Source organism: Orcinus orca, chromosome 1, assembly GCF_937001465.1.
Source record: "Orcinus orca chromosome 1, mOrcOrc1.1, whole genome shotgun sequence".
NCBI lineage: Eukaryota > Metazoa > Chordata > Mammalia > Artiodactyla > Delphinidae > Orcinus > Orcinus orca.
In genome coordinates, this window is record NC_064559.1 from 27,119,491 (window position 1) to 27,146,070 (window position 26,580).

The 26,580-nt window shown below is 35.4% G+C and overlaps 1 protein-coding gene across 11 annotated transcripts in view; it reads right to left on the reverse strand.

The window, feature by feature from the left end:
- The window catches only part of KCNT2 (potassium sodium-activated channel subfamily T member 2), a 413,914-nt gene that overhangs the window by 71,330 nt on the left and 316,004 nt on the right, over positions 1–26,580 (reverse strand). For 9 of the 11 annotated variants that reach the window (XR_007476555.1, XM_049708188.1, XM_033415453.2 and 6 more), the window contains 4 exons: positions 25,832–25,937; positions 21,758–21,930; positions 13,777–13,848; positions 10,155–10,289 (listed from right to left, as the gene is read on the reverse strand). Coding sequence is in view for 10 of the 11 variants with exons in the window: in XM_049708188.1 (XP_049564145.1) it covers positions 10,155–10,289; positions 13,777–13,848; positions 21,758–21,930; positions 25,832–25,937 (486 nt within the window). In the remaining variant the exon portion in view is untranslated. The remainder of the gene's footprint in view (positions 1–10,154; positions 10,290–13,776; positions 13,849–21,757; positions 21,931–25,831; positions 25,938–26,580) is intronic. The other 2 variants (XM_033415452.2, XM_012538806.3) reach the window with 1 other exon arrangement.

The following is a 26,580-nucleotide window of genomic DNA, read 5'->3' on the forward strand; positions in this document are numbered from 1 at the left end:
CCAGGGAGTGAGGGTCTGCCTGCAGGCTTGCTGGGCCTTCCCTGAGGGGCCCTCAGGTCAATTTCCAGGGGGCTTAGTCACCCTATCAGTTAAGACCTAAAAAATGCTTAAAAATGCTATATTTCAGAGTTATCTGTGAAAACTACATGTGCCCTCTTGGTTACATTGCTGGACCGGTATCGAGGCTTACCTAATCAAAGCCTTTGCAAACTACAGTATCATCAGGTGTTTCATGAGATCTACTCTTCGGAGGAACAGATATAGCCACACGGCCTCATCTCCATTTTGAGAGCAAATATTATTGTACTTTAAGTACAACAGGTAACTTGTAATAAGTTGGACTGAAATAATATCAGCAAAAGAACAATCAGAACATAATTTCTTTTGTCGACTTTTAATGTTAAAAGTATAATTTTATTGGGCTTCCCTGGTGGCGCAGTGGTTGAGAGTCCGCCTGCCGATGCAGGGGACACGGGTTCGTGCCCCGGTCCGGGAGGATCCCACATGCCGCTGAGCGGCTGGGCCCGTAAGCCATGGCTGCTGAGCCTGCGCGTCCGGAGCCTGTGCTCCGCAGCGGGAGAGGCCACAACAGTGAAAAGCCCGCATACCACAAAAAAAAAAAAAAAAAAAGAAATATCTTAAAAGAACAATGTCTCTAAAGATATTTACCATGATATAGTGTGTCAATTGGCTGTCAAAATAGAAACTAAAATGAATAAATAAGAGCAACATGGACGAATGAAGATAAAGCATGTAGTCTCATTTAGAGAATAAATGCCATATTCATGATCTGAGCTTCTAAAAAGGAAAATTAACTGACCTGAGGTTTTTCTCTTTGTCTTTTCACTTTTTTTTTTTTTTTATCTTTTGGAAGGTTAAAGGTCCAAAACCCGATAATATCTAAAATTTACAGAGCATTATTCTTAGAGCTTTCCATGTATTGATTCATGTAATCTTCAGAACATCAGGTTAAGGACCTCCTTCTTTGGGGCTTCCATCTGCACCCCCTGTTCCCTGGGAGGAGTTGGGGACATATGGCTCACTCCTGACTCTGCCTTTTCAGTATCTCTGGGTGTGTGCTGGTCTGAGCCAGGCCATGAAGTGAGCCCAGCCCTACAGGGCAGGCCCAGTGGTTGTCTAGCAGGGCTCCTGATCAGGGTTTTCCACTACTGCCAGGCACCAACGCTACACAGTTCTGCCTAGCATGGGATCCCCAACTGCCTGACTTCTTTGGGTCTCGATAGTTTCCAACTTGTTTAGGAAATAGAGAGAGTCACTTACCATTTCTTCAAATTCCAAAAACTACTCTATGATTTACTTACAATTATGTTTACAGTCGAAGAAACTGAGGCCCAGAAAAACCAAATAAAACGTTCAAGGTAACATTCTAGTAGGTAGCAGAGCCTGGTTCACACACAAACAGTCAGGGTCTAGAACACGAACCTGCCCCCCTCCCTATTTTAATAAATAGGTAGGTAGGAAAGGAAACTCAGATGACCCAAATAAAATAGTAAGTTATTAAGAATATCTAGTAACATGTTGGAGTTTCAGATATTACAAGTCAACTCTATTTTAAACTTTTGTAATCTCTACTTCTGTATCTATCCGGAAATAGGAGCTGTTAGATCATAACTTCATTATAGTTGTTTCAATTTACTGAGCACAATATTTAGTATCTAATTTAGCAAATAAATATCAAGTGTTTGCTGTTGGAGAGCTCTGGTCTCCAGGAGATAAAAAAGAAGTGGAACATGAAATTCCTGCCTTTATATTAGACTCTTATGATCTAATAAAGGAAACTACAAAAAATTCATAAATTATAAGGTTGTACATATTTTTCTAAGGATGATAAATGTGGATGACTGAAATCTGTGGTTCAAAATTAAATAGCTTTAAGATGCTAGTGAATGGATAGCTTGTGAGGAACATCTTGGAAGGTACTGAGATATATGGCCAGAGAAGGAATTTCTGAGGAAACAAAGAGTAAACAAATGAAAAATGTATCTCAACTTTTGGAAATTTTTATTTTCTTTGAGAAATATGGCTTTTATCTTTCACACATATTATTTTTCTAACTTTAGACAAATTTGTGACCACTTGAAATCTTTTGTTTATAATCCTTTTCTAACACATTACATCAAACAGAAATATATATATATGTAGCCAGATGTATTTGAGGTCTTAGTAAGAGTCAGTAATAAAATGACTGAGTGATCTAGTCATTGTATTTACGTGAGTTGTATTTACTAGAGTTGAAATTAGATAGGACAACAAAATTTACGTGATGTGTCATTTCTGTTCTATATAATTGAACCTACACCATTTATGTTAGTTTAAACTGCACCATTTATGTTAGTTTAAACTGAGAAACTGCACTAAGTCTGCCACCTAGTGAAAATCTAGAACTGAATAATACTTAAATAATGAAACATTTTATTGTAGTGCCCTTCGTATCTATAAAATATTACTTGTATTCAATTATAATACTTTATATTTGCAAATTTGGTTGTCTAATAGATTTAATTATATATCTTTAAAATACTAATACTGTAATCCATTTCTGAGCCTTAATATGACCTAAATACATTTTGAATATATAACATTTTAGAATTAAATGACCTCATAAGTCTCTTTTCCCTAGGTACTAGGATCATCATAAAGCAATATAGTAATTGAAAATAATGTAGTTTGTTCTATTTTAAATTGTTCTACAATTACTTCTCTAGTTTAAGTTTTAAATGACTTGTTTAATACTTTCCTTGTACATTGGAGCAAAACTTGCTATCCCAAAATGTCTTTGGCAGTTGAAATGGTTGTTTTTTATTCAAGACACATTTTGATGGGCCAATTTACTCGGTGATGTAAGTATAATTGTGTAAAATATCTATGGAATTGTCATCTGCTTGAATTAATTCATTTAATAAATAATTTTGACATGCCCAGGTACGTTAACCAACACAAAGATGAAAACCATACCATATACTTCATTTCAGAGACTGGGAGAACTCTGAGACTAGCTGCCTGTATATATTAAAGCAAAACAAACAAACATCAGAACATACAAATCTGAAAATTATCTACAATATTTTAATAAAAATATTACTTAGTGAGCTAGTGTGTTACACTATAAATTTTGATCTGTGGTGGCTGGGAATGATGTTTCTGAATAACAAAGGGTGTATATTATTATGAAAGGTATAGAAACACACTTAGATGCATGAGCCCCCAGTTTTAGACTATGATTGAATATTGGCACTAAAACAAACATGAACATATTTTTTCACAAATGTTTTTAAAACACTTTAGATCTGAGTCTGGGGTAGTAGTAATAAATGACAGTATAATAAATATCAGATATCTCCTGCATTTAAAATTTTAATCCATGTAAACCGAACAAAATATTAAAATTTTTGCACTGTATAAAAAAATCACTCTTGCATTGATATGTATTCGGTATCAATGTTTTGAATTACATCATTTCCCAAGTGCCTATGTGTGTTATTTCTTCAGTAAGACTATGACTATTTTGCCAAGCTAGAGACGATATTCCTTTTTTATTTTTAACTTGACATTTATGCTCTTATAGTCCTTGCAATTCAGAAGTCTTCTAACTGGTCGGTTTTCACCCACTCTCACTTTTCCCCAAACCATTCTTCACACTGTAGCTAAAATAATATTTTAAACTTTCCTATCTTTCAATGATTTCCTGTTATTCTTAAAATAAAGGGCAACTTACTAAAGTGTTCTTCAAAGCCATGAATAGTCTGGCTTCTGGTTTCCATCTCAGCCTCTGGCGTACCTTCCTCTGGCTCTGCTCCAAGTCCTTGGATGTTTAGTACCTAGCGCCTTGGTATTTGCTGCCCCCCTGTGGAATGCTCTGTTCATCTTTTAAGCCCACTTACTGCCTTTATCTTTTTAGTAAAAGACCAGTTCCTCACGGAGAGGCATTCCTTCACCCACTGGACTAGATCACATATATTCTTCTATTTTCTTTCAGTAGTTGCCAAATTTATAATCCTCTAGCTAAGTCCTTAAATGACTTGCTTAATACTTTCCTTGGATAGTACAGCAAAACTTCCTACCCCAAAATGTCTTGGGCATTTGAAGTGGTTGCTTTTCATTCAAAGCACATTTTGATGTGCTTATTTAAATTTAATTTAGATACTAATACTCGTTCATAAAAATGTGAAAACGTTCAATATTTTCCGAATGTATCGAGCGCCTTGTTAGGTAAAACTTTAGCAAGAGAAACTTAAATTTGAAAGTGAGGACCTGCTTTTCTTATTTTATTATTATTATTTTTTTTTTTCGGTACGCGGGCCTCTCACTGTTGTGGCCTCTCCCGTTGCGGAGCACAGGCTCCGGACGTGCAGGCTCAGCAGCCATGGCTCACGGGCCCAGCCGCTCCGCGGCATGTGGGATCTTCCCGGACCGCGGCACGAACCCGTGTCCCCTGAATCGGCAGGTGGACTCTCAACCACTGCGCCACCAGGGAAGCCCCCTGCTTTTCTTTTAATTTGGAAATCAGACAGGGGATCTTTGTGCTAGGGAGACTCACTTGAGTGTTTCTCTTAGAAGTGTAAGGAAAGGTGCTTAGACAGGTAGGAGAGAAAGTTTAACAGGCTCTAACCTGACAAAGACCTTATCTGCCAATGTCTTCTGTGCTCTGAAATTCTCTCTGGGGGAGGTGGTGGGCCAGCTGCAAAGGATTCACAGTCTCTTCTGAGCAAAGTAGTGGAGCCATTCCCTTCCTCAGAGGGTCTGGAACCTCTGGGCTAGAGGTCATCCCAGAGGAAGTTTGCTGCTTTATGGGGCCACTAAGAACCCATAAAGGAAAACTCACCTTGCGAGAAAGAACACATCTGGGTAAGGACCCACTTAGGTCCTTCTGGAGAGGCAGCTCATGCTGGCACAAAGCACGGCTGGAGGTTCCTCTTGGTCCAGCCATCCTAGCACACACTTCAGAGTGCTCACTAAATGAGCATTAAAGCTCTGCACACCATGCTCTAGGCTTTGGATGTTAAAGATGAATCACTTCCTGGGTAGTTCTCTGGGCCCAAACCAGCAAATAGGTAATTGCCACACAAGGTGGATGAAGACACATTAAACTGTTTTCCAGCTTTCAATCACAAAACTATGTCACAGATGCAATTGCAGACGGAAAGGAATTCTCCCCATGCCCCCAAGGCTCCCCTAACTTCTCCCCTTTCCACCTCCCATGCACATAAACACTGCCAGTGAATTAAGGAGCTTCTGTTTGCCTTTGGTCTTTGGGGACTAACTTTTAAGGTCCTTGAACAATCCGGGGCGAAGAGAGCCCTGTTGAGTAAAGCTGTGGGTCCTAGTAAGCTGGGCAGGTAGGGGCTCAAACGATCAATCTGAGCTTCTGAATAACAAATTTAACCTTATTTCAGACTGGTCATACCAGTTACATCAATAGGTTGTGAACGAGAGCACTCTTACTTTCATTTCTTACTTGAATTCCATCTCATTCTTGTCTCCTGGGCTCTAATATAAGCACAGATTGAAGACTTTTCTAACACATTCCTTCACAGTTTTAGAAGCAAAAAATGTAAAAGTCAAAAAACCCCACGTCCAAACAGAATGTCAAAATAATCAAGTTAAAATGGCATGGCCCAAACAGCTAAACAGTCAGAAATGCTAGCATAAAATGTAGCATCACCCCATATAAAGTAACAGTATACAGTACTCTTTATTTGCCTAGTACCATCCAGATACTATGGAGATCACAAGATTTGATTGTCTCCTAGAAATAAATAAGCCAAAGAAAATATTGCATCTAAATTCTTACCCCAATTTTCTAACTAGTAAAGTAACCATGATGTCTGCTTACACACTTTCATGACCACAATATTTTAGAAACTGCAACTTGAGGACACTGCCAATTATTATCTGCCTATTATGTGCCTGGCGCTGCTGAGTGCTTCTCAGAAATCATCTCACTTAGTCCTTTCAGCAACCTTGCTTGGCAGGATGATGCAATAGTGTGGGCACATTCAGGCTGCCTAGATTAAAATGAACTTAATGTTAGACTTTGGGACACTTCTGATTTAAATCCTAAGCTCCATCAATACCAGCTGCATGACTCTTAAGATAGTTCTCACTTTACGTTAAAATGCTTCAGCATAAACAGTGTGATAGGTTCAAGGTTTGGTTTAAGAGAAACTCCGGGTGCAGCTAAGCATTCTATTTTACCACCCAGGGTGGCACAGTTTGTTTTTGTAATCAGAGTACACATCCCAGAATTGAAATGGCTTCTGTTAGCCAGACTTCTATCAACACCCCAGCCTTACTAGTTAACCAGTAAGAAATTGGCTCTCGTTTGAGGAATGAATGATGGTCATAAAGATGCAAGGATTGGCTGAGATCTTTTAGACCTACTATTGTTGAAATAATTTCTAGGCCCAAGATGGAGTGGCTCCTGCCCTGGGTGCCACATCAGCAAACCAAAACCTAAACCTTCCTGTTCCTGTAAATGTCCCACTTGACCAGATATAGATTATAGTCAAGTCAGCCAATCCCCAAATGCCAAGCCAGCTCTGGGCTCTGTACTTATATCCTTGTTCCTTATTCATTTTCTATTTTTTTTCTCTTCCTTGTTTCTTATTCTTTAAGCTATAAAAACTTTCTGCCTCTCACCCCAGTTTGGAGTTCTCTGGACCCTTGGGAATGCAGACTGTCCACTTCATGAAGTGTTAAAGTTTGTTTGTATTACCTAAGTTGTGTTCTTTAATCATGTTTAACACTATTTACTCTTGCATACTCGATGTGTAAGAATCTAGTTGCCTTGGAGATGGGGCCCTAGGCTTTTCTCCTGAATAAATAGTCTGCTATCCACCCACTGTGACTGGACTTCTGGGTGCCTGACGCTTACTTATAAGAGTAACTGGATCCTCTCTCTGGAGTGCTGTCATCTGCCTCTAGGAAATTTCATGCAAGCTGGTGGGTAGAAAATCTGAAAGGACAGAAAACTGGGAGTAGGAGGAAGACAGAAAAAGGAAACAGAGTTGAGATCTGTGTTAGCCCATAGTAGATAATCAGTAATTGGCTGTTTAGGGTTTCAGCACAGGCCTATTTGTCATGACTGATCTTGGAGTTTAATCCAGGTAAAGAGGGAAGAGAGCCCTCAGGTGACTACGGACAGTAGAATCAGTGGACAGTAGATTCCAGCAGAAAAGGACTGTTCGGAGTGGGGGATATGGGAAGCAATGAGGTAGAAAATAAGTAGTAGTGCTCAGAAAGTTGAATGAAATTCAGAATATGGCGGGGAGGAATTATTGGTATTCTAATGACCAAGAGAATAGGTGGCTAAGGTCAGACATCGAAAGGACCATCTGGGTAGGATTTTTGAAAACATCAAGAATTATGGTAGAAGCAGGGTTGGCAAGAGTCACAGTGAATCAAGAAATGAAACCTTCAAGGAATGTGGCAGAGTGACCTCAAGGGTGATATCTGACTGACTGCACCGATAAAATGAAACTACCAAGTCTGTACGATTTGGGTCATTTATCTACATAAATGGTATTCCATATACCATAGGGACCCACTTGTATCTGACTCTTTTATTATGTAAGACTAGCCTAGTTTAGCATGCTTAGATTAACAGCTGATGAATTACTCCATAAAAAAGTTTCATAGATTTTTTAAAGTTTATTTTAAATATTACCATATTTTTTAAAATAGAAGTATAGTTGATTCACAATGTTGTGTTAGTTTCAGGTGTACAGCACAGTGATTCAGTTACACATACATATATATATATATATATATATATATATATATATATATATATATATATATATTCTTTTTCAGACTCTTTTCCCTTATAGGTTATTACAAAATATTGAGTAGAGTTCCCTGTGCTATACAGTAAGTCCTTGTTGGTTATCTATTTTATATATAGTCGTGTGTATATGTTAATCCCAATCTCATAGTTTATCCCTCCCCTCCTTTTCCCCTTTGGTAACTATAAGTTTGTTTTCTATGTCTGTGGGTCTATCATAATTTTTTTTTCCTGAAAAATATTGTTATATACTTAGAAAAATGATAATGCCTTTACAGACACAGGAAAAGAGAGAACAAAATCTGGGTATTTCATAGTTCTTCTCAAATTTCTGCTTGAAACTATTCAGTCTAGATGTTTTTATGAGCCATACAAATTGCATAATTTCTAAAATGTTCTGCTGAAGATAGGTAACCTTAATAGTGAAAAGATCCAAAATCACTCATTCACTCATCCAGTCATTCTTTCAAGATGTGATGCCTCCTCCACCAGGTACTCAGGGAAGGCGGCCTTCCCACCACCAGCAACCACATGTGCAGCTGCCCTTAGTTATTCTGGTCATCCAGTTCATTGAAAAAGATTAATTAGAGCCTTTGCACCTCTCAGTAAGATGGGAGTTTATTATTCTCTTGAAATAAAAATAATTCATTCAGAGAATATGTCAAACCAATAGAACTGTCACCATAAGAGAAATAAACTCACAATAAGCTGAAAATTAAAATGGCACGTTTAATCAAAAAGACCAGGATCCTCTCCTGTTAAAACTATAATTAGCTTTTGCCAAGCATGGAATCAAAAAGTATGATTTTACTTTATTCATTGGCTATAAATCTCATCTATCTGAATTCATTTTCCACCTTGTGGTTTCCTTTTTCATTCTCTAGAGAAAAAAGAATGCTTATATATATGTCATATTTTCAATATGTGCTATGCTACCTTTAAATGTACTATTTACATAGCTCAATGACTAGTTAGCTATATTCTAAATGAACTGCCCATTACAGTAACTTTAGAGGGTGTATTACTGCTTCTGGAACAGGAGGAGATTCTAATGCAAGTTAGGGTAGATTTTTCCAATTGCTGTGACAGATTCTTTACATACCTGATTTCCTGTCCTCACACTGACACTGTAAGAAGGGTTAATTATTCTCCACATGCATTTTATAGATGAGGGAAACTGAATTTCAATGAGGTTAAGAAACATACTCAAAGTCACAGTAATTTTCTGTGGGAACCTCTGGGATAGAGATCATGTCAGATGAAGTTTGTTGCTATATTGTTCCAAGGTCTGTAGCTTTTCCACTCTGCCCCATGTAAGTGATAAGTCTATGGCTAATAATTATAGTAGCTAACATTTATTGAGAAATTGAAAACGACCAGGCAGGTACTAAGGCATTATATGTTCTTAAATCTCCAACAACCTTGTGATTAAGGAAAGTAATTTGCCTAAGATCATATAATAAATGGAAAGTAATTTGCCTAAGATCATATAATAAATAGTCAACTTAAGTGAGACACACAACTTGGCTCTCTCTCCTGAATTCTGACCTCAAACTATAAACAGATAACTATCCTCAATATATGGTTTACTACAATACAAAGGTATGAAGTGAGGGGAGATAAAGATAGAGTTCAGATTGCTTTATTCACTTTCATAATTTGGTAGCTCAGATATTTCCTTTAGACTTCTGCAAAATTCATAAAACTGAAATAATGATCTTTTAGTTATTTAAATTTTAAGATGATTTTAGGAAGAATCATTCCAAGTGACACCGATGTCTTGATTTATTGGCAGTTTTGACTTTGCTCACAGCATGAACTTTTCTCTGGTCAGTATTGCTCATTCTTACGCAAAGATGACCCTAATGGGAATTCCTACCAGGATGGGTTTAATTATTGAAAGACAGGAAGTGTCTTTCATGAGGAAGTGAGGATAACATTGTGACTTGGCTCCTAACATGGGTATATTAGCCTTGCGATCTTTTCTTCCTGGTTATTCAGTATGTAAATGCATACCTTTGGCTACTGCTGGGCATAAAACCAAAATTAAACATGCGTGGTTTGGCAAAAATCATGACTGCTACTGCACACAGCTTTTTAGAATTTCTTAAACTATACGAAAAAACAAATGCATTATTCTTTTTATTTTTAAAAGAACTGCTGACCTGATGTTAAAAATTAAACTTCACACAGTACCAGCCATACATTAGGTCCTAAATAAGTATTTGTTTTATGATGAAAGGAATAGACATAACTGCTGTATAAATGTCTCATGTTCATTCTTTATACACAGAGTCACAGAGTCATATATCTCACAGATGTTTAAGGGCTGGGTTATCCAGACACTTACCTGAAAAGGGTCTGCACGTTTACAATCGTTTTGGCGTCTGCCATGTAGTCTTCCTCGGCACTCATGGTGCTTTCTTTGTCCACAACCACCATGTTGGCAGCGAAAGTCACTCCACACCTGAGTAAATCGTCTAGACTTTGATAAAAACCAACAGAGAAAAATGAACTTTCAATAAATCTCAGTACTAGGATGGTGCTAAAACTTTCTTACACCCCTGCGCTTATAGGCGTATAGGTTGCCCTTATACGTGGCTTTCACAGAGTGGACACTGGTAGATGTTATGGGAACTAATATAAGACAATATTCTCTACTGATATGAAGTAAATTGTATTTGGGGTTTCTTTATGTTTCATTAGATCTCAACCATTTCAAAGCACGCGTTAAGGATCTTTATTTAATAATACTTATTAATTTTGTAAATAAAACATGGAAACACCCATTTTACAATCAAATAGAATTAGAACATGTTAGAACCTTGTTTTTACAATTAGCACATTATTTCAAAGACACGACATTCACACTTTTTATCCCTGAGGCACTTTTGGTAAGAATAGAAATGAACACATATTAATTTAGATGGTCAAGCCTAATAAAGAAATATATTTATTAAAAATACTTATTTTTAAATGTCTATTATTTATTTGTGTAAAGCTATGTGTTATAGATTGGTTCTACACAGCCAAGAGCACGTAAAATATATAAATATCGGATGCATTCAAGCCTACCTTCTAGCCACTTTTGAGCAAGTGATTGAAAGAAGTAATTTTGTTGGTTGCAGGAAATAATTGCTAAACTAGGACACAAGTTCCTATGAGTTACCACAGAGTCAGTCTTCTCCCCTATCACTGATAAAAATTTTACCTCACACTGAATTTAAAAACAATGTTACCATAAAAGCTGAATTAAGAAAACCATTATCTCATTGCCTTTGCTTCATACAAACTATAAAAATAGGACTGAACTGGATAAGGGAGATTGTATCAAAACTTGAATGAGTGCTAGAGTATTCTAGGTTCAGAACTGATTGAAGATAGATAAGAAGAATTGGGCTAATTGATTTCTACATCTTTTGATTTAAAATGAGAAGTGTAAAACTTAAAGAACAGTAGCTCTTTTTAGCTTCTTAAATGGAAGAGTCAGTTCCCCAAGGATCTTCTCCAAGTGCATGATCACTTGAATTAGTCATCTCACTAATTCACCAGAAGGAATTTTCCTTTTATGGGAAGGCGAGAGGCAGGATTTCTTACTCTTTTCTATGGCGAGAGAGTATTACCAAAGCTTTGAGTCAAAGATCCCCAGGAGTAGTCCAGAAAAAAATATTTCGCTTGAATCAGGCACAGTGTTCTGTGGCAGGGATTTTATGGCTAAAACTGTGGAAACAGAATGTTATTCCAAATAAATTTCCTATGGTGAGAGGGGCCAGGACCATAACATCCAATCAATATGATGACCAAGTTTAAATCTCTAGGAACACTTTACTAGGGTATTCCTTTTAGCTAGGAAATTCATAATTGTTCTTACATCTATTAAAATACATTTTTTAAAAAGAAAAAAGTAGGTGGAAAATGAATGTGATATGGTCCCTTATGTACCATAAAAATGATGCCTAAATCTTATGTCTTCACCAACCTTATTTTAGTGGTAATCCACTTTCTCATATTTCATTTCTTACAATCTTGACTTCCCTGATTAAAAAATTATAATTTTCTATATAGGAAAAGGGAAAGATAAGGTGGTAGAAGGTAAGCTTGACTGAAAAAAGATACACAAATAGAAGTGATAATAAAATATGAATATTTCATCAGCAATAAATCAATGAAGTTGAGACTTAACAAAAAACTTAGCTATGAGAATTCCTTTACTAATTAGTCACTAACTACCTAAACCTGTATATATCAGTTAATTCCATACTCAAAATATTGGCCGTTGTAGTTGACACATAACTTTGGCAAATGATTTTAGTAATTATTATTAAATATGAGTTTAAATCTAAAGAAATCTATAGAATCTATAGAAAATATATAAAATTGGAATGGCATTTCTGAACCACGTAGAAACTTTTTTGTTCTTCATGTTTTAACTTTAAATTATTTATGTTCATTTAATATTGTATTGTATTCTTTCTTTCCTTTTTTTATTTGGCTACCGATTTATTCTTATAATTCTGTGTCTACCATAATTTCTCCCCACTATCTTATCTACAAAGCCACTGCCCATTTTTTCTTTAGCACTATTGCTTTACGCAGTTTGGTCACCAGATGGTGGCTCAAGAAAAAAGTCAACATGGATGAAAAACAGTTACAGATCATCTAACTGACATTGCCCCTCTTTCTACCTTTCTCTGACTTCCTTTTCAAAGAGAACCAGAATGTAAAGGAATGAATATAGGTGAATGTTTGTGAGTGTGTTCTAATTCATTCATAGTTTTCTTTGCTTATTTATGTTTAAGGAAAATTTCAAACATAAGCAGAAGAGAATACTATATACTGAACCTCCTGTACCAATCACCCAGCTTCAATAATTAGCAACTTGTAGTCAATCCTGTTTCATCTCTAATCCCAGGGATTTGATCCTTTCCATTCTTCTTTTCCTCCCCGTAAATACTTTTATAGATGGAGAATTCATTATATAGTTTACATCAAAGAAGACAGATGAGAGGTTTATTTTATATCTTATAAATATAATGTTCTAATGAATTTTAATAGAATACTCTCACAACAAAGAAACATTACTATTAATAAAATATGGATTGATTTCATTTTCATGGATTTAAATAATAGTTTTAGTACATCTACATTTTAGTTAGTTGGTTAGTATTATGCAACTGATAACATAAATTATATTAATGTAGAATGGAAGCTAAATATATGTTAATCTGTTTGGCCTTTAATGTGTCCACAGCCAATAAACACTGTCAAAGTTACAAAGCTTTGTTTTTCAGCATCTACAAGATGAAATGTAAGCATGAAAGTTCTCAGTGGATAACTTTTAGCATTTTATTTGGAATGTTTTGGGCTGATTTTTTTTAGAATGGAAAATTAACACATTTTATAAGCATACTAGTTTTCTTATCTTGTAGTTTTTGTATTTGTTATAATGTCATCTTTATGCATATAACAATTTGTATTTTAAAACTGAAGCATTGCACACATTTGACCTTTAATTAACAAATTTGGAAGACTCTGATATGTTACCAGAATAGACTGTCAAGGAAATGCTCCAATTAATAAATCTGATTTAAAATGAGCATTTCCAAATTATTTTGAAGGTTTCCAGAAGTTATGATAATGATACCAATGCATCACAATGTTGAAATTCTAGGTTTTCTCTACAAAGATGTTAACAGTAATAAAGTTACTGCTATAGATGACACAAAACTGGAATAGCTTTAGAAAGGGAACAAAATTGACATGCAACAAGATTTGTTTTAATTCAACAACAGATTACTGCTTAGGAAGTTTGAATGCAAGATGTATAACACGAGAACATAAGCTCCACATGCAATAAACATATTTTCAACACTGAAATGGCAAATTACACTCATCATGCAACACAGGGGTGCAGCACATGACAAACCACAGGACACCACACTAGTTAGTGTGCCAAAGATTTTGTCACCTACTTGTCAATAGAGCCCACCATGTAGTAAACCATTGGAAACCAACAGATTGCATCCAGAAAATGCATATCTGGCCTAAGTAGCAGATGGGTTACAAAATGAAACACAATGTCACAACAGTGGCAGCACTTCTAGGGAAAGGAAGTAAGTTGACTTAGTTTTCATTTCCAAAACTAAACATTGTTGACAAGATTAATTTTAAGTGACTTTTCTCTTAACATTAATTTTAAAATGTCATTTGCACTTGTTATGAATAATACAATGCGCTCAACAATGATAAAAACAAGTTGTATTTCTGTTTTCTAAATCAGAAACATTATGGCATTATTCTACAAAAACACTGAATTGATACTCTTATAACTAAAAAGTCTTGTCAGTGAGTTTAAAATTATTCATGATGAGAGAGTCTTGTAAAATGGGGAACTGATGATTTTATTAAAACATAAGGAACTAAATTATCATGCCTATTAAGAGCAATTTTCTCTAAGGGATATACAGAATCACAACATGTCCCTTAATATATCAACATATCAATAAATAAATATGTACCCATCTATATATATATATATATATTATATAAAATTAAAATTAAAGTAATTCACCTTTTACATTACTGATTTCCTCAATATATATTGTTGAGCAAATGTGTACTGCAACTGAAATCTTTACTCTTTTTGCATATTTGGGGAAAGAATTATGAACCTGGAAGCTTCCTTAGAAATTACCTAATCTACTTATTCATTTTGTAATTCTGTGAATTTGTATTCATTTTGAATTATTAATTCTTTCATGCATCTATTCCCTCAGCATATATGTATCCAAAAAGTTTTATCTAACAGACATTTTGGTATATGCAGGTGTATGCAAAAAGAATATGTTGTTAACTTGTACTGTAAGAAATAGAGCTTTTGGAACACATAAGTAAAAGCACAAAATTACAACACATTGTAATCTGAAAAAATAAGGAATAGGTTGCACTCAGGAGACAGAGCTCAGGATCATTTCACAGAGGAAATATTTAATTTGGATGTTGAAGAACGAGTAGGATTTGGCTCAGTAAAGGAGAAGCAAAGGGAACCTCTAGGCAAAGGGAAGTACAGCCCCTGCAATATCCCAGGTGCTTCTCCCAGCCTGAAGAAGTCTTGTCCTCCCTGATTTATTTTCTTCCTGTTGATCTTACTCATCTTTTTCCACTCTAAAGAAAAATAATGCTCAGTGCAGTGAAGCATTAAAAGAAAACTTCCAAAGACTATCCCTGTTGATCACATTCCTACCATCAATAAATTACTTCCTAACCATTTTAAGTGGCCCCATATTACTACATATTATAAATGTACCACAATTCATTATAAAAATCCTCAATTATTTCATTTATGTTATTTTCACTTTTGTGCTATTAATTACTGGAGTTTCAAGCTATTTCCAATATCCTGCTATTATAAATGTTACTCGTCTGGACATTTTTGGATGACTCTTTTTCTAGCATTTGTTTTTATCATTGACCCCAAAACATTCAAAAAACTTTTCACATTAGTGAATCACAGGTTACAAATATTTTTAAAGCTCATGCTGCAGGTTGTTTTCAACAAACGTAATCATATACAGTCCCAGTAGTGGTCATGGCTAGTGCCTTCCAGTTCTTCTCTTTCTGGGCACTGCTCAGAGCGGGTATTCTCACTGCTGACTCAAGACCCTCCATGTCTCTTACCCACCTCGTGATTATAGAATAATATGTCAGGATACAAGTGGCACAAGACAGGGACAGCACTGAGATTCTGTGGTGCTTTCAAGATCCTTTTGACTGTGTCATTTGGGGGGTTATTATTTTGTTTTATCTCTCTTTGCTCCAACATAGTTCCAGTCAGATAAAGTGAGTAGCTCAATAACTTGTGTAGCAGAGTTGGGTTCATAATTTCTCATTATTAATTGCAGAGCTATACCCTGTCTGGAATAACCTCCTCATTTTTTTAAAATTCAGATTATTTCAATTATTTACACTATCTTCGCTGACCATCTGTCCACTGTAACACATCTGTCTTCCAAAGTCTTGCAACAGTAGTTAATGTTATTGAATAATTCAACTTAATAAAGATACCAAAAATTTTCCATGTGATAAGAAGTACCGGGGTCACTAGTCCTTACGTTATGCCAACTCTTCTGTTAGAGCTAAAACTGAAGATGTGGCCTTTGTATTTTTTTGTTTTGTCCAGTAGAAATCATTCAAAGTACGTAGACATCAAAATTATTGCCTTATATATTCCTGAAACTCATGAATCTCACTGACATGCAATTCTGCCACAAACATGTATTTACAATGCACAAACAATCTTTCAAATCCTTAGAAATTAACATCTGTATTGTGGTAGCACGATTCATCCTTACATGAATCCAGCTATGTTACAAGGCAGGGCAAGTCACCTGAAACCTGGTAGACATATAATCCTGATGAAGCATATCTAATACCCTGCAAAATTTAACTTGTAGAACAAACAGATCCATCCACTACTTTTACTGATAAAGGCGGTTTAAAAGGAAACCTGAAATATAAAGAATATATCAACTATACGTTCATATGGATTATGTTGGCTCATTTAAGTAAATCGGCAAAGGTTTTGATGGCACTAAACTGCTTAGGAAAAAAAAAATGAGCACATCATTCATCAGAGTCCTAACTGTAATTCTATTAAGAAACATGACTATTTATGAGTCTAAATATCTTCATTATATTTAAAATAGCTTCATTATTATATAAAAATTTTCATTATATGCAAATATGAATTAGCTAGCTATTGATAGGAAGTTAAAAGTTTTGGGAAATTGCATGGATTTGCAAGTTGAAGATCATTTTTTCCCATTTAAGTAATAACTATAATGAACTTAATTTTTTTGTTTCAAATTCGAGAAAAGAATGCAGTGAGAGTTTATTTTGCTAGCATTTCATAATTCCACTTTTAAGAAGTTTATCTCTCCCTTAAAAATACAGTAGTAGCTTAATTTCAACAACTTGAAATAAATTTCCCTTTTTTTGTTAATTGGGTTTTCACAGAAATTCTCCCATCAGTTTAAATAGTGACAATGTCCTTCTCTTGATTGGTAGAAGGGGGTAAACTGACATTTCCTCACTGCCTTTTATGAGTCAGATATGGTACTAGTCCTTCATATACATTATTTTATAGACTTGCAAAATAACTTAAGATAAATGTTCTACTCATTTTATAAATGAGAAAATTGAGGCTTACAGAAATTCCGTAATACGCAACAGGTCTATCAAGAGGGTAAACTTAGATCTTATTTCAGATCCGTGTGAGTCTAAGGTCTGAACGTCTTTAATAAGGACCCTGACATATCAGACAGTTTATCGTTATTTTTGAAATAAGCTGAACTGGAGCTTACTTTTAGCTCTATGTGGAAAGAAGATTGATTTAGTAAAGGGATAGTTTAAACAAGATGTTGTAAAAATTAAGAAGATAAGCCTGGATCTTGTACTTTAACCTTGTGTAGCTTTGGGTAATGTATTCCAAAGTGTTTGACTCTCTTTTCCATGTCTCATATGAAATGGTATCAGGAGATGACTAGATGATCTTTAAGGGTGAGATGGTAATCAAAATATTTAAAATCAGTGTGGCCCAACAACAGGCCAAAGAGAACAGATGGCCAATCAATCAGAACTGAGACCAGCTCTAATGAACCAGTACCAAGTGTAAGATGTTTTCCAATGTACCCGGGTTTTATGTAGTTACCATATGAAATGGAGAAGCCTTTCTATTTGGAAACATTGTGAAGACTTATTTTGACATATTATGTATGTGAATATCATAAATTTAATTTACATTTTTAAATCCCATATTTGTGGCATCTGTTATTTGTTTCTGGTATATTGAATAAATTGGTCTTCAACTAAATTTCCTAAGTAGTCATGTATTGATATTATTTTCAGCAATGCTCATGTGCATTTAAAATAAAGTCAAACCCCACTAAGCTAATAATTGTAGAAGTGTGTACAATTATTAGTGTGCAAATTCTTATAACCCAGAAATATTTTAAAGAAAACATCATATTTCTTTGTAATACTATAGGATAGACTGAAAAATACTAGCCACAGCAGAGAAACAAGTATCTCATTGTTTAAAAAAAAAAGAGGAGGATTGCATAAAATTTCCTGGAACGTTATTTATTGGTGTTTAGTTTTTGCTTCCTCATTCTCAATCAAAGGAACAGAGAACAACAAATAAAAATGTTAGATACTGCTTTCAGGAAATGCACAGGAAGCTGATAAATTTTATAGCCCGAGCTTTCATCTCAACGCTTTGAAAAAAAGTCAAACCCCATTAAAATCATTTAACAAACAACATCATGTGAATAGCTAGATTCCAAACTGTAAGTCCTTAGGAAAGCAAAGAAAAAATTTAATGCAAAATATTCTAAAGTTAAAATATTCTTGTTTCTAAAAACAATTGACAAACAATGTATTTTTGCATATATCAAAAACCTGTAAGTAAAGTAAGGTCACATAGTTGAAAGATCAATGAACTATGAATTGCAGAGAAGGTTCTAATTCTAGAATTGACCTTGGAAAAAATCATTTAACTTCTTTGGCCTGTTTTTTCCTTTCTATGAAATAAGAGGCAGTGGTGTAATCAAGTCACACAGACTGAATTCTTTAAATGTTATCATTGTAATTTGCAAGCTTTGAGATCTTAAGCTGCTTGGTACATCTTTCTGAAGATAAATCGTCACTATATGACATGGATATATTTTTTATGGAAATACAATGTGAAATAAAGGTTAGGTATCTACTATGATGATTGCCATGTAGTAAATGCTCAACAATTATTACTATAATAAGCAGAGGGTGGTGGCAAAGAATATTAATTTTATTAAATAGTCACTATGGTATTATTCAGATAAAATATTCTCTGATAAAAGCTACATCTATATTTATATTGAAATACTGACCAGTTTGCCAGTAACTAAGAGAAACAGAGTCTTCAGATTTTTCTGTGATAGATCAGATTCAGGAATTAAGACTCTAGAAATAACCACTTGATTTTTATAATTCTAATATACAAACCAATCAATCAATCATTCAGTAACTGGGCAGTTTGGTAACCTGTTAATTCAAAACCAAACAGAAAGAGGCTGATTTAGTTATGACAATTCCAAAGTCTACACCAGGTACACAGGTTAAGAAATCCTAGCTCCTGCCACCTGTTCATTGGAATAATAAGGGGGAGAAAGGGGGATTAGTGACTCTGAGATAAGATTACTTAGCAAGACTGGATATGGAAAAGGAGTGGAGCCCATCTCCACTTCATGGAGTAAACTCCACTCCCAAATTTGGCAAGACTGAATCTTTTATTGTGTTTTATAAGGAATGTATATTTGGTATTCACATTCAGATTTCTCACATATATTTGGTCTTCACCACATTTTCTAGCTCACAGCTCCCAAAACCCTTGCAATTTCCTGAGTGATAACAGCAACGGGAGCATCTTTTGTCGTAATATTTGGTCTCTAATCCTCAGTTCCTGAAATCACTTCAGAGCCAAAAAAGGTGAAATGGGTGTCTTGTTCTTCATAACAAGCCCCTTTCCAGGAACACTGGGTTTAAATTAATGAGGTGCCTTTTGGAAAGTACCTAAGGATGAGGCTGTTTGCCAGGGAAACTGAAGTTCCAACCTGAATAGAAGGTTGGAACTTCAGTCCCACCCCGTGATTTTTGAGGAAGGGGGAGGGGCAGGAGATTGAGTTCAATCACCAATGGCCAATGATTTAATCAATCGTGCCTATGTAATGAAGCCTCTATTAAAAACCCAAAAGGATGGAGTCTGGAGAACTTCTGTTCTGGTGAACAGGTAGAGGTTTGGTGACAGTGGTGGCCACATAGAGGGCATGGAAGCTCCATGCTCTTTCCCCATACCTTGCCCTGTGCATCTCTTCCATCCAGTTGTTCCCAAGTTATATGCTTTTATAATAAGGTGGCAATCTGGTAAGTAAAATGTTTCTCTGAATTCTGTGAGCTGCTCTAGCAAATAACTTGACCTTGAGTAGGTGGTTGTGGGAACCCCCGATCTACAGCCATTCAGTCAGAAGTACAGGTAACAATCTAGACATGCAACTGGCATCTGAAGTCCAAGGAGGGGGTCACTGAAATTTCCAATCTATAGCTGATCAGTTATGGGGTGATAACCTGGCTTGTGATTGGCTTCTGAAGTGGGAGTGGGACAGTTTTGTAAGACTGAACTTTCAACCTGTGGAATCCAATGCTATTTCTGGGTAGACGGTGTCAGAAGTGAGTTGAATTCCCCCAGAACTGAGCTGGTGTCCTGCGCATTGCTTGCTGGAGGTGTGGAGAAACCCTCTGACACACACATACACGTTGAAATCGGGTCCAAGAACCCAATTAGGAGATTTACACATCAGGACAAGAAATTATACCTTGAAATAATATAAATAAGGTGAAAGGATAGTTTTTCCCCTTTGCTTTATCACAGGGCTGCTGTAGGCACAGTGCCACTTCTTTCTTTCTAAGCCTCTTCCTATCTGCTTCTCTGTATTCTGGGGCCTGAGTTGAGCCACTTTGATGCAAGCCAGCCGAGATGGGAATGCTCTAAGTCAATCAACTTGTAAATACCTCTGTCTTAAATTTATCTTTAAGGCAGTGGACACATTACACCATAAGCAAAAAGAGCCAAAATTGGACACTTCTGAATTCACATAGTTGATGAGCATCTCTTATGTGCCAGATCTTCGCCAGTTTCTTAGAGCCTCCTACCAGAAAACTTCCAGAATAAGGGATCTATCCCAAGGCCTTGGAGGTGCTTTGCCACCATACTCTATCACCCTAGCCATCCAGTAATTCAACTTTTATTCTCCTAAGGTTTGTTTTATTAAGCTTTTATTTCTTCTGACATTGGGTCCAAGTTTTTGTTCCCCTACACCTGCCCTAAATTTATCTCACCTTTCCTTGGATGCTAAAGTGGTATCAAAGAAGTCATTGAGTCATCAGACCTGAAAATTCTTCAACTGAAACCTCTGGAGGTGTGCTCAAGTTTTAGAGTTGATTACCATTGAGATACTGACTCTAAAACAAGATGCATCAATCAGTATCTTGATATTCATATATTCAGAATAAATAATGTCATGAAGTTACAATATATTGGGGAGATACCTCTGTTTTGAAAAAATTCTTTTGATAAATTTTAAAAGCAGAGACAAGGTAGAAGATTTTGGCCTTATTTGGTTTACCCTGAAATTTGCATCACTTTAGAGTTTAAGAGGAGAGTTGGAGGATTCTAAAACATGGTATTGATTTAAGGACCATCTGCTACTAATCTGAGTCAGAGAGAGAAGTATTGCAATTTTAGTATACAATGGATTTGACCACAGCATTTAGTGATGTATAATTACAATCATATAAGGATTTTGAAATGTTTAAGTAGTCTTATTTCACAAGAGTATATCAATCAAACATTTTCAAAAGAAATGAACATTGTAAAGCACAAACTATTTATGTTATGTTACAGAATATATGTTTTAACAGTGGAAGAATCATAGGAACTTATGATGGTGTGTAATGGTATGATATAAAATAGATCATTAATATGCTCCTCTGATAATTAATGGTTCTTCACAAAGACAATGAAATTGTCCAGTTTTGGCAGAGATTTTCCAGGCTTGTTGATTAATTTAATGAAAATAACTATAATTATTTCAGTGGCACGTTTCCCACTGGTAGAGAGCAATGACCACTTGCAAAAATAGTTTTAAATAAAAGGCTCAGAGTACTCCAGTGATGTTTTAAGTTGTATTTGTGAAACACAATCATATACAATGGTTGTTTTCTACCACAGCACAGAATATATCTCTCAATGAATCATGTGCCATAATGTATCTGATTTAAAATATTCTAAGTAAATTAAATTATTTTTGATAAAATATTAACAAATTTTTGTCTTGTTTGTGCATTTAAAAATATACTTACGGGTTATCCAATAGCAGTATTACGGGATTAAGTTCTTTCTTTGGTCTATAATATGCCCTGAGAGGAACAATAAAATTATACAATCCATTTCCAGCTGTTTCAGCTGCAACTATAATTAGCTTATTTTTGAATCCATAGGCTTTTGCGTCCTCATAGTAGTTATGCTGGCAACTCTAGAGAAGAAAAATTATACAAAGAAAGGCCACTTTTATACTCCACTAATATTGGGTAAAAATATTTAGAAGATCTGGAAATGTGAAATTAATCTAACCTAGTAAATCCTTTGTTTTCTAACAAATTTGAAAATAGTTACATTTTTCTATGCCAAGTTCTCCAGCCTGAAGGTGTGCATGGACAAGACAAATGAATTGCAGGTATGCAGCTTGATCTGGGGAAGGAAAAGGCAGCAACACAGTGTACACATGTTCCACTGCAAACTGAAACTTGCTGCCAGATGACATCTGGGTATCAATATTAAGGAATAGTCACAAGGTATATGCATATCAAAGCATCATGTTATATACCTCAAATATACACAATTTGTATTTCTCAATCATACCTCAATAAAGCTGGAAAAACATAAATAATCTGCCTCTGACTTTATTTCCAGAAATAGAGTAATATTAAAATTAAATAACCTTGGAACATTCCAAGTATGGAATACCAAAAGGATGGATATCAATATCGAAAGGGATTTTTTTTTTTTGGTTAAAAAACAAAAACAAACATTAAAAGAAAAAAAACCCTAATTGTCTAAATGTATACCTGAGCTGGCAAGATAACGATGCAAATACTGAAATGTAAAATACTAATGTTAACAATAATAACAACAAATTACCAAAATGTGTTTCCTGAGGATATTTTGCTACCTCCTAGGGAGCTAGAATTTACTGGACTTAGCATTATTAAATCAAGATCCTTTTAAACAAAATTATCTGCCTGGATAATTGCTTTAGTGTTCTGGGTTTTTAATCTTTATATGTCTTTATGAGGGTTTCTTTTTATTTGGGTTGAGATTTGTTGATTCTCTGTGGATTCATCATCAACTCTGGAATGTTCTCTGCCTTTATTCTTTAATAAAAAGTTACAGAACATTGTTGGGAACAAGGTACTTTGAGTCAGCAGAAGCAATAAACACCAGAATTAGAATCACAAAGATTACAGATTTCACTGTTATAAGATTCAGAATAGAAAATGAGCGTGTTTACTATGTTTAAAGAAATAAAAGAGAACATTCAAAGCATGAGCAAAGAACAAGAGGGTATTTAAAATACTCACTTAGATGTTTAAAGAAATTGCATATACTCTATTCTGGAACTAAAAATGTAACAATTAAAAACAGAAGCTCAAAAGATGAGTTAAATTGCCCATTTGATGCATCTGAAGGGACCAACTGCATGATTGAGTTTAAGTAATTACTCAGAATACAGAAAGAAAAGAGAAAGTAGTATGGAAAAATTAAGATACTTGGAAGATAGTGTGAGAATGTCTAATACACATTTAAAAAGAATACCTGAAAAAGAGATGCAAGAATCAGCAAGAAGCACTATTCACATAAATATTGACTGAGGATTTTCTAGAATTAATGAAATATCCAAATCCTCAGGTTCTGGAAACCCAATGAATCCTAATCCAAATAAATAAAGAGAAATCCAGTGTCATACACATTGTCATAGTGCAGAACAGCCAAGACAAGAAGAAGATCTTAAAAGCAGCCAGAGAGAAAAGAGAGCTTTAACTACCAGAAACACAAATTAGAACGATGGCCGACCTCTCATCAGCAGTGTGGAGCACAGAAAGTAGTAAATAGAATCCTAACAGGCTAAAAGAAAAAGAAAATTCAGAGCCTGGAATTGGACACCCAGCAAAACTATTCTTCAAGAAGGAGGACAAAATAAGGACACATCTAGGGAAAGTGAAATTGAAAGAATTTACCACTAATAGGATCTCATTAGTAGAATTTCTAAAAGTAGATTTCTAATCATGGAAGTAGGAAGATCAATCCAGCAGGAAGGATTAAGGCATAAGAAAGAATGGAGAAATGGGGAGTGGTAAAGGAGAAGGACAGGCAGTCTTCACTGGAAGTATGATGGGAGAATTACTACTATAGACAGGATCTGAAGCCACATGAAATTAGGTCACTTACAAAGAGATTGTGGAAGGAGAGGATGACAGGCTGAGGCTGAGATTATTAAGAACTTCATTTTTATGAGATCAAATGAGGTAAAAGAACTAATTTAGAAGATTTAGAAGTAGCTCAACTAGTAAGAAAAAAAAAGAAATAGAACAAGGACAAAACAGGGAATTTAGTATTGATAAACCTGGACCAAAAGGAGCCTGCTGATACTAATGCAAAACGGACTGGGCAACAAAATACCTGCTCACAGACTTCATGGACACAGTAGGATTGGCTGCATAACCCCATCTGCTAATCGCAAAATGGGCACTCATTTACAGAGCAGACCACCACCTCCAGCCAGACTAACGCCACCTAAAGAATGGATAACCCCAGATGTTATCGGCCAATCAACAATACTCGGAAACATTGCTTTTTTACTTTGGTAAAGAGACAACTTGTCTTTTGGCTTTAAAAGACTGTTTCTCCTCCAGCAAGCCTCATCTCTGAAAGCTTAACTTTTCCTGTATCAGGTTCCCTTCTTGGGAATCCGTGGAATCATTTCGACTCTTTGGTTTCCCAACATTACTTTCATCTTTGTGTGTTAAAAAGTAAAATGCCACCAGATGTGGCATTTTAAATAAAAGGCTCAGAGAACATTATATTATTTTGGAAATCGTCTTTAAGGAAAAAAAAAACAAAAGTCATACATAAAAAATCAGTCACAGGTTCTTGGAAGGGGCCAATACAGGAGAAGGGCTCTGAAGCTTAAGGTGCATCAAGGTTACCAAAGATGCAGAGCGAGTCAGTGCTAGAAATGCTGTGAAGCAGGAAAGCAAAACAAGGACTGACAAAAAATAAGGCATCGAGAGACGGAACCGTCCACCTTAATGGACCCAGATGAACATCTGGGAGCAGGGGTAAGGGTTCACAAAAAATCTTTAGGAAGATAGAGGCAGAAATTTTCTAATGATCCGCTAATCTTCCTCAAGAGTGACAGCTACAGCCAAGATTCATAATGTTTATCACATGGAAAAACTAATAGTAGTAAAAATATTAACAAAATGTATTAAGTGCCTATACATTTATTACGTTCCTGGCACTGTGAAAAGCTTTCTCCATGCATGAATTTATATCATCTTCACAAGAACCCTATAAGGTTCATATTAAGATTACAAGCATTTTGGAGATATGGAAACTGAAGTTTAATGATAATGTTATTTGCCCAACTGGCTGAGCCTGGAAGCAGAGAGCTGGGATTTTAACTCCAGCTAACTCCAAAATATAGAATAAAAGAAGAAATTCCTGGTTAGAATTAGTGGCACATTTTAATTTCTGGGAGATGGGGGGTTTGAGAGTCTTCTCTTTATCTGCTCTCTGACTCATAATGAAAACAAATTCTTACCCAGGTCATGTCCAATGGCCATACTGTGAAAGAGAAAGATTCCTGCTTTCTTGGAATCTTTCTGTTTTGGATGGTTTCTCCTGAATATCAAGGCAGGAACCAAGAACTACTATAAAATCTTTAGGAAAGGGGACATTAAGCAAGACACTTCCAGTCTAATAATTCAATAATGAATTATGACTAGCTAATTTCACCGTGTCAAGCGATTCCACTTTGAGATTTGAGGCAAAAATGTCTAGTAAAATAAATGGAGTGCATCTGGCCAAAATGATCTGGGGAGACTCTGGTTTGAGGCTCTGGCATCTTTGTTTTTCTCTTTGAAACAATGACTGACCAACTCGTTGGCTACATTAGTAGAGGGTAAAGCACTTGGGTAACCTTTAGTGCAGTTAAGAAAGTAAAATTCACCACTTTATGTATTACATTTACATTTGAAAGATAATATTCTTTTAACATATTTCAGTCAAAAGACTATACAAAATTATTTAAATACATGTAATTACACAATGCCATCATTTTAGTTTTACAGAAAATAACAGCAGTAAGTGCTTACCTTGTCTAGTCTTAAGCAGCAAAATGGCACTTTTTCATGAAGGAGATGACAAAAAGTGGGTGAACTTCCTATATATGGAGAGTAAGGTGGGTAGCCTTTAGCATATCTGTAAAACAATAGGAAATACTGAATTGCCTTGAATTAATGCAGGCAAAGTCAGACAATCAAGTTATAGCCATGTTCCTCTACCTTGATAAAGTTAGATGCAGTAATTCTTTATTTTGATATGGACATAGTTTAGAACAGGGCCCATGGACCTAATCTGGCTCATCACATGGTTTTGTCAACTAAAGTAGTTTTAATATTTTTAAATGGTTGGAAAAACAAGTCAAAAGAAGAATAATATTTCAGCTCGTGAAATTATATGAAATTTAAACTTCAGTGTCCAGAAGCGAGTTTTGTCAGAACACTGTCATGCTCACTCATTTTATGTATTGTCTTGGGGTGCTTTCACGCTTCAGAAACAGAGTTGAGTAGTTGGGGCAAAGACCACATGGTCCATAAAGCTGGAAATATTTACTAGCTGGTTCTTTCCAGAAAAAGTTTGCCAATCCTCAGTTTAAAAGATTTAGACACATTTTAGAAAATAGTAATGTTAATCTTTACAAAATACATTAAAGCAAAATGCATTATTATGATTCACTCTATCACTATTCATCAGTCATGGATGCATAACCAAAAAAGAGTAAATCATTTTAGATTGAGTAAATTATTCCATTAGACCCACACAAAAGCCAGAGTTTTTGCTG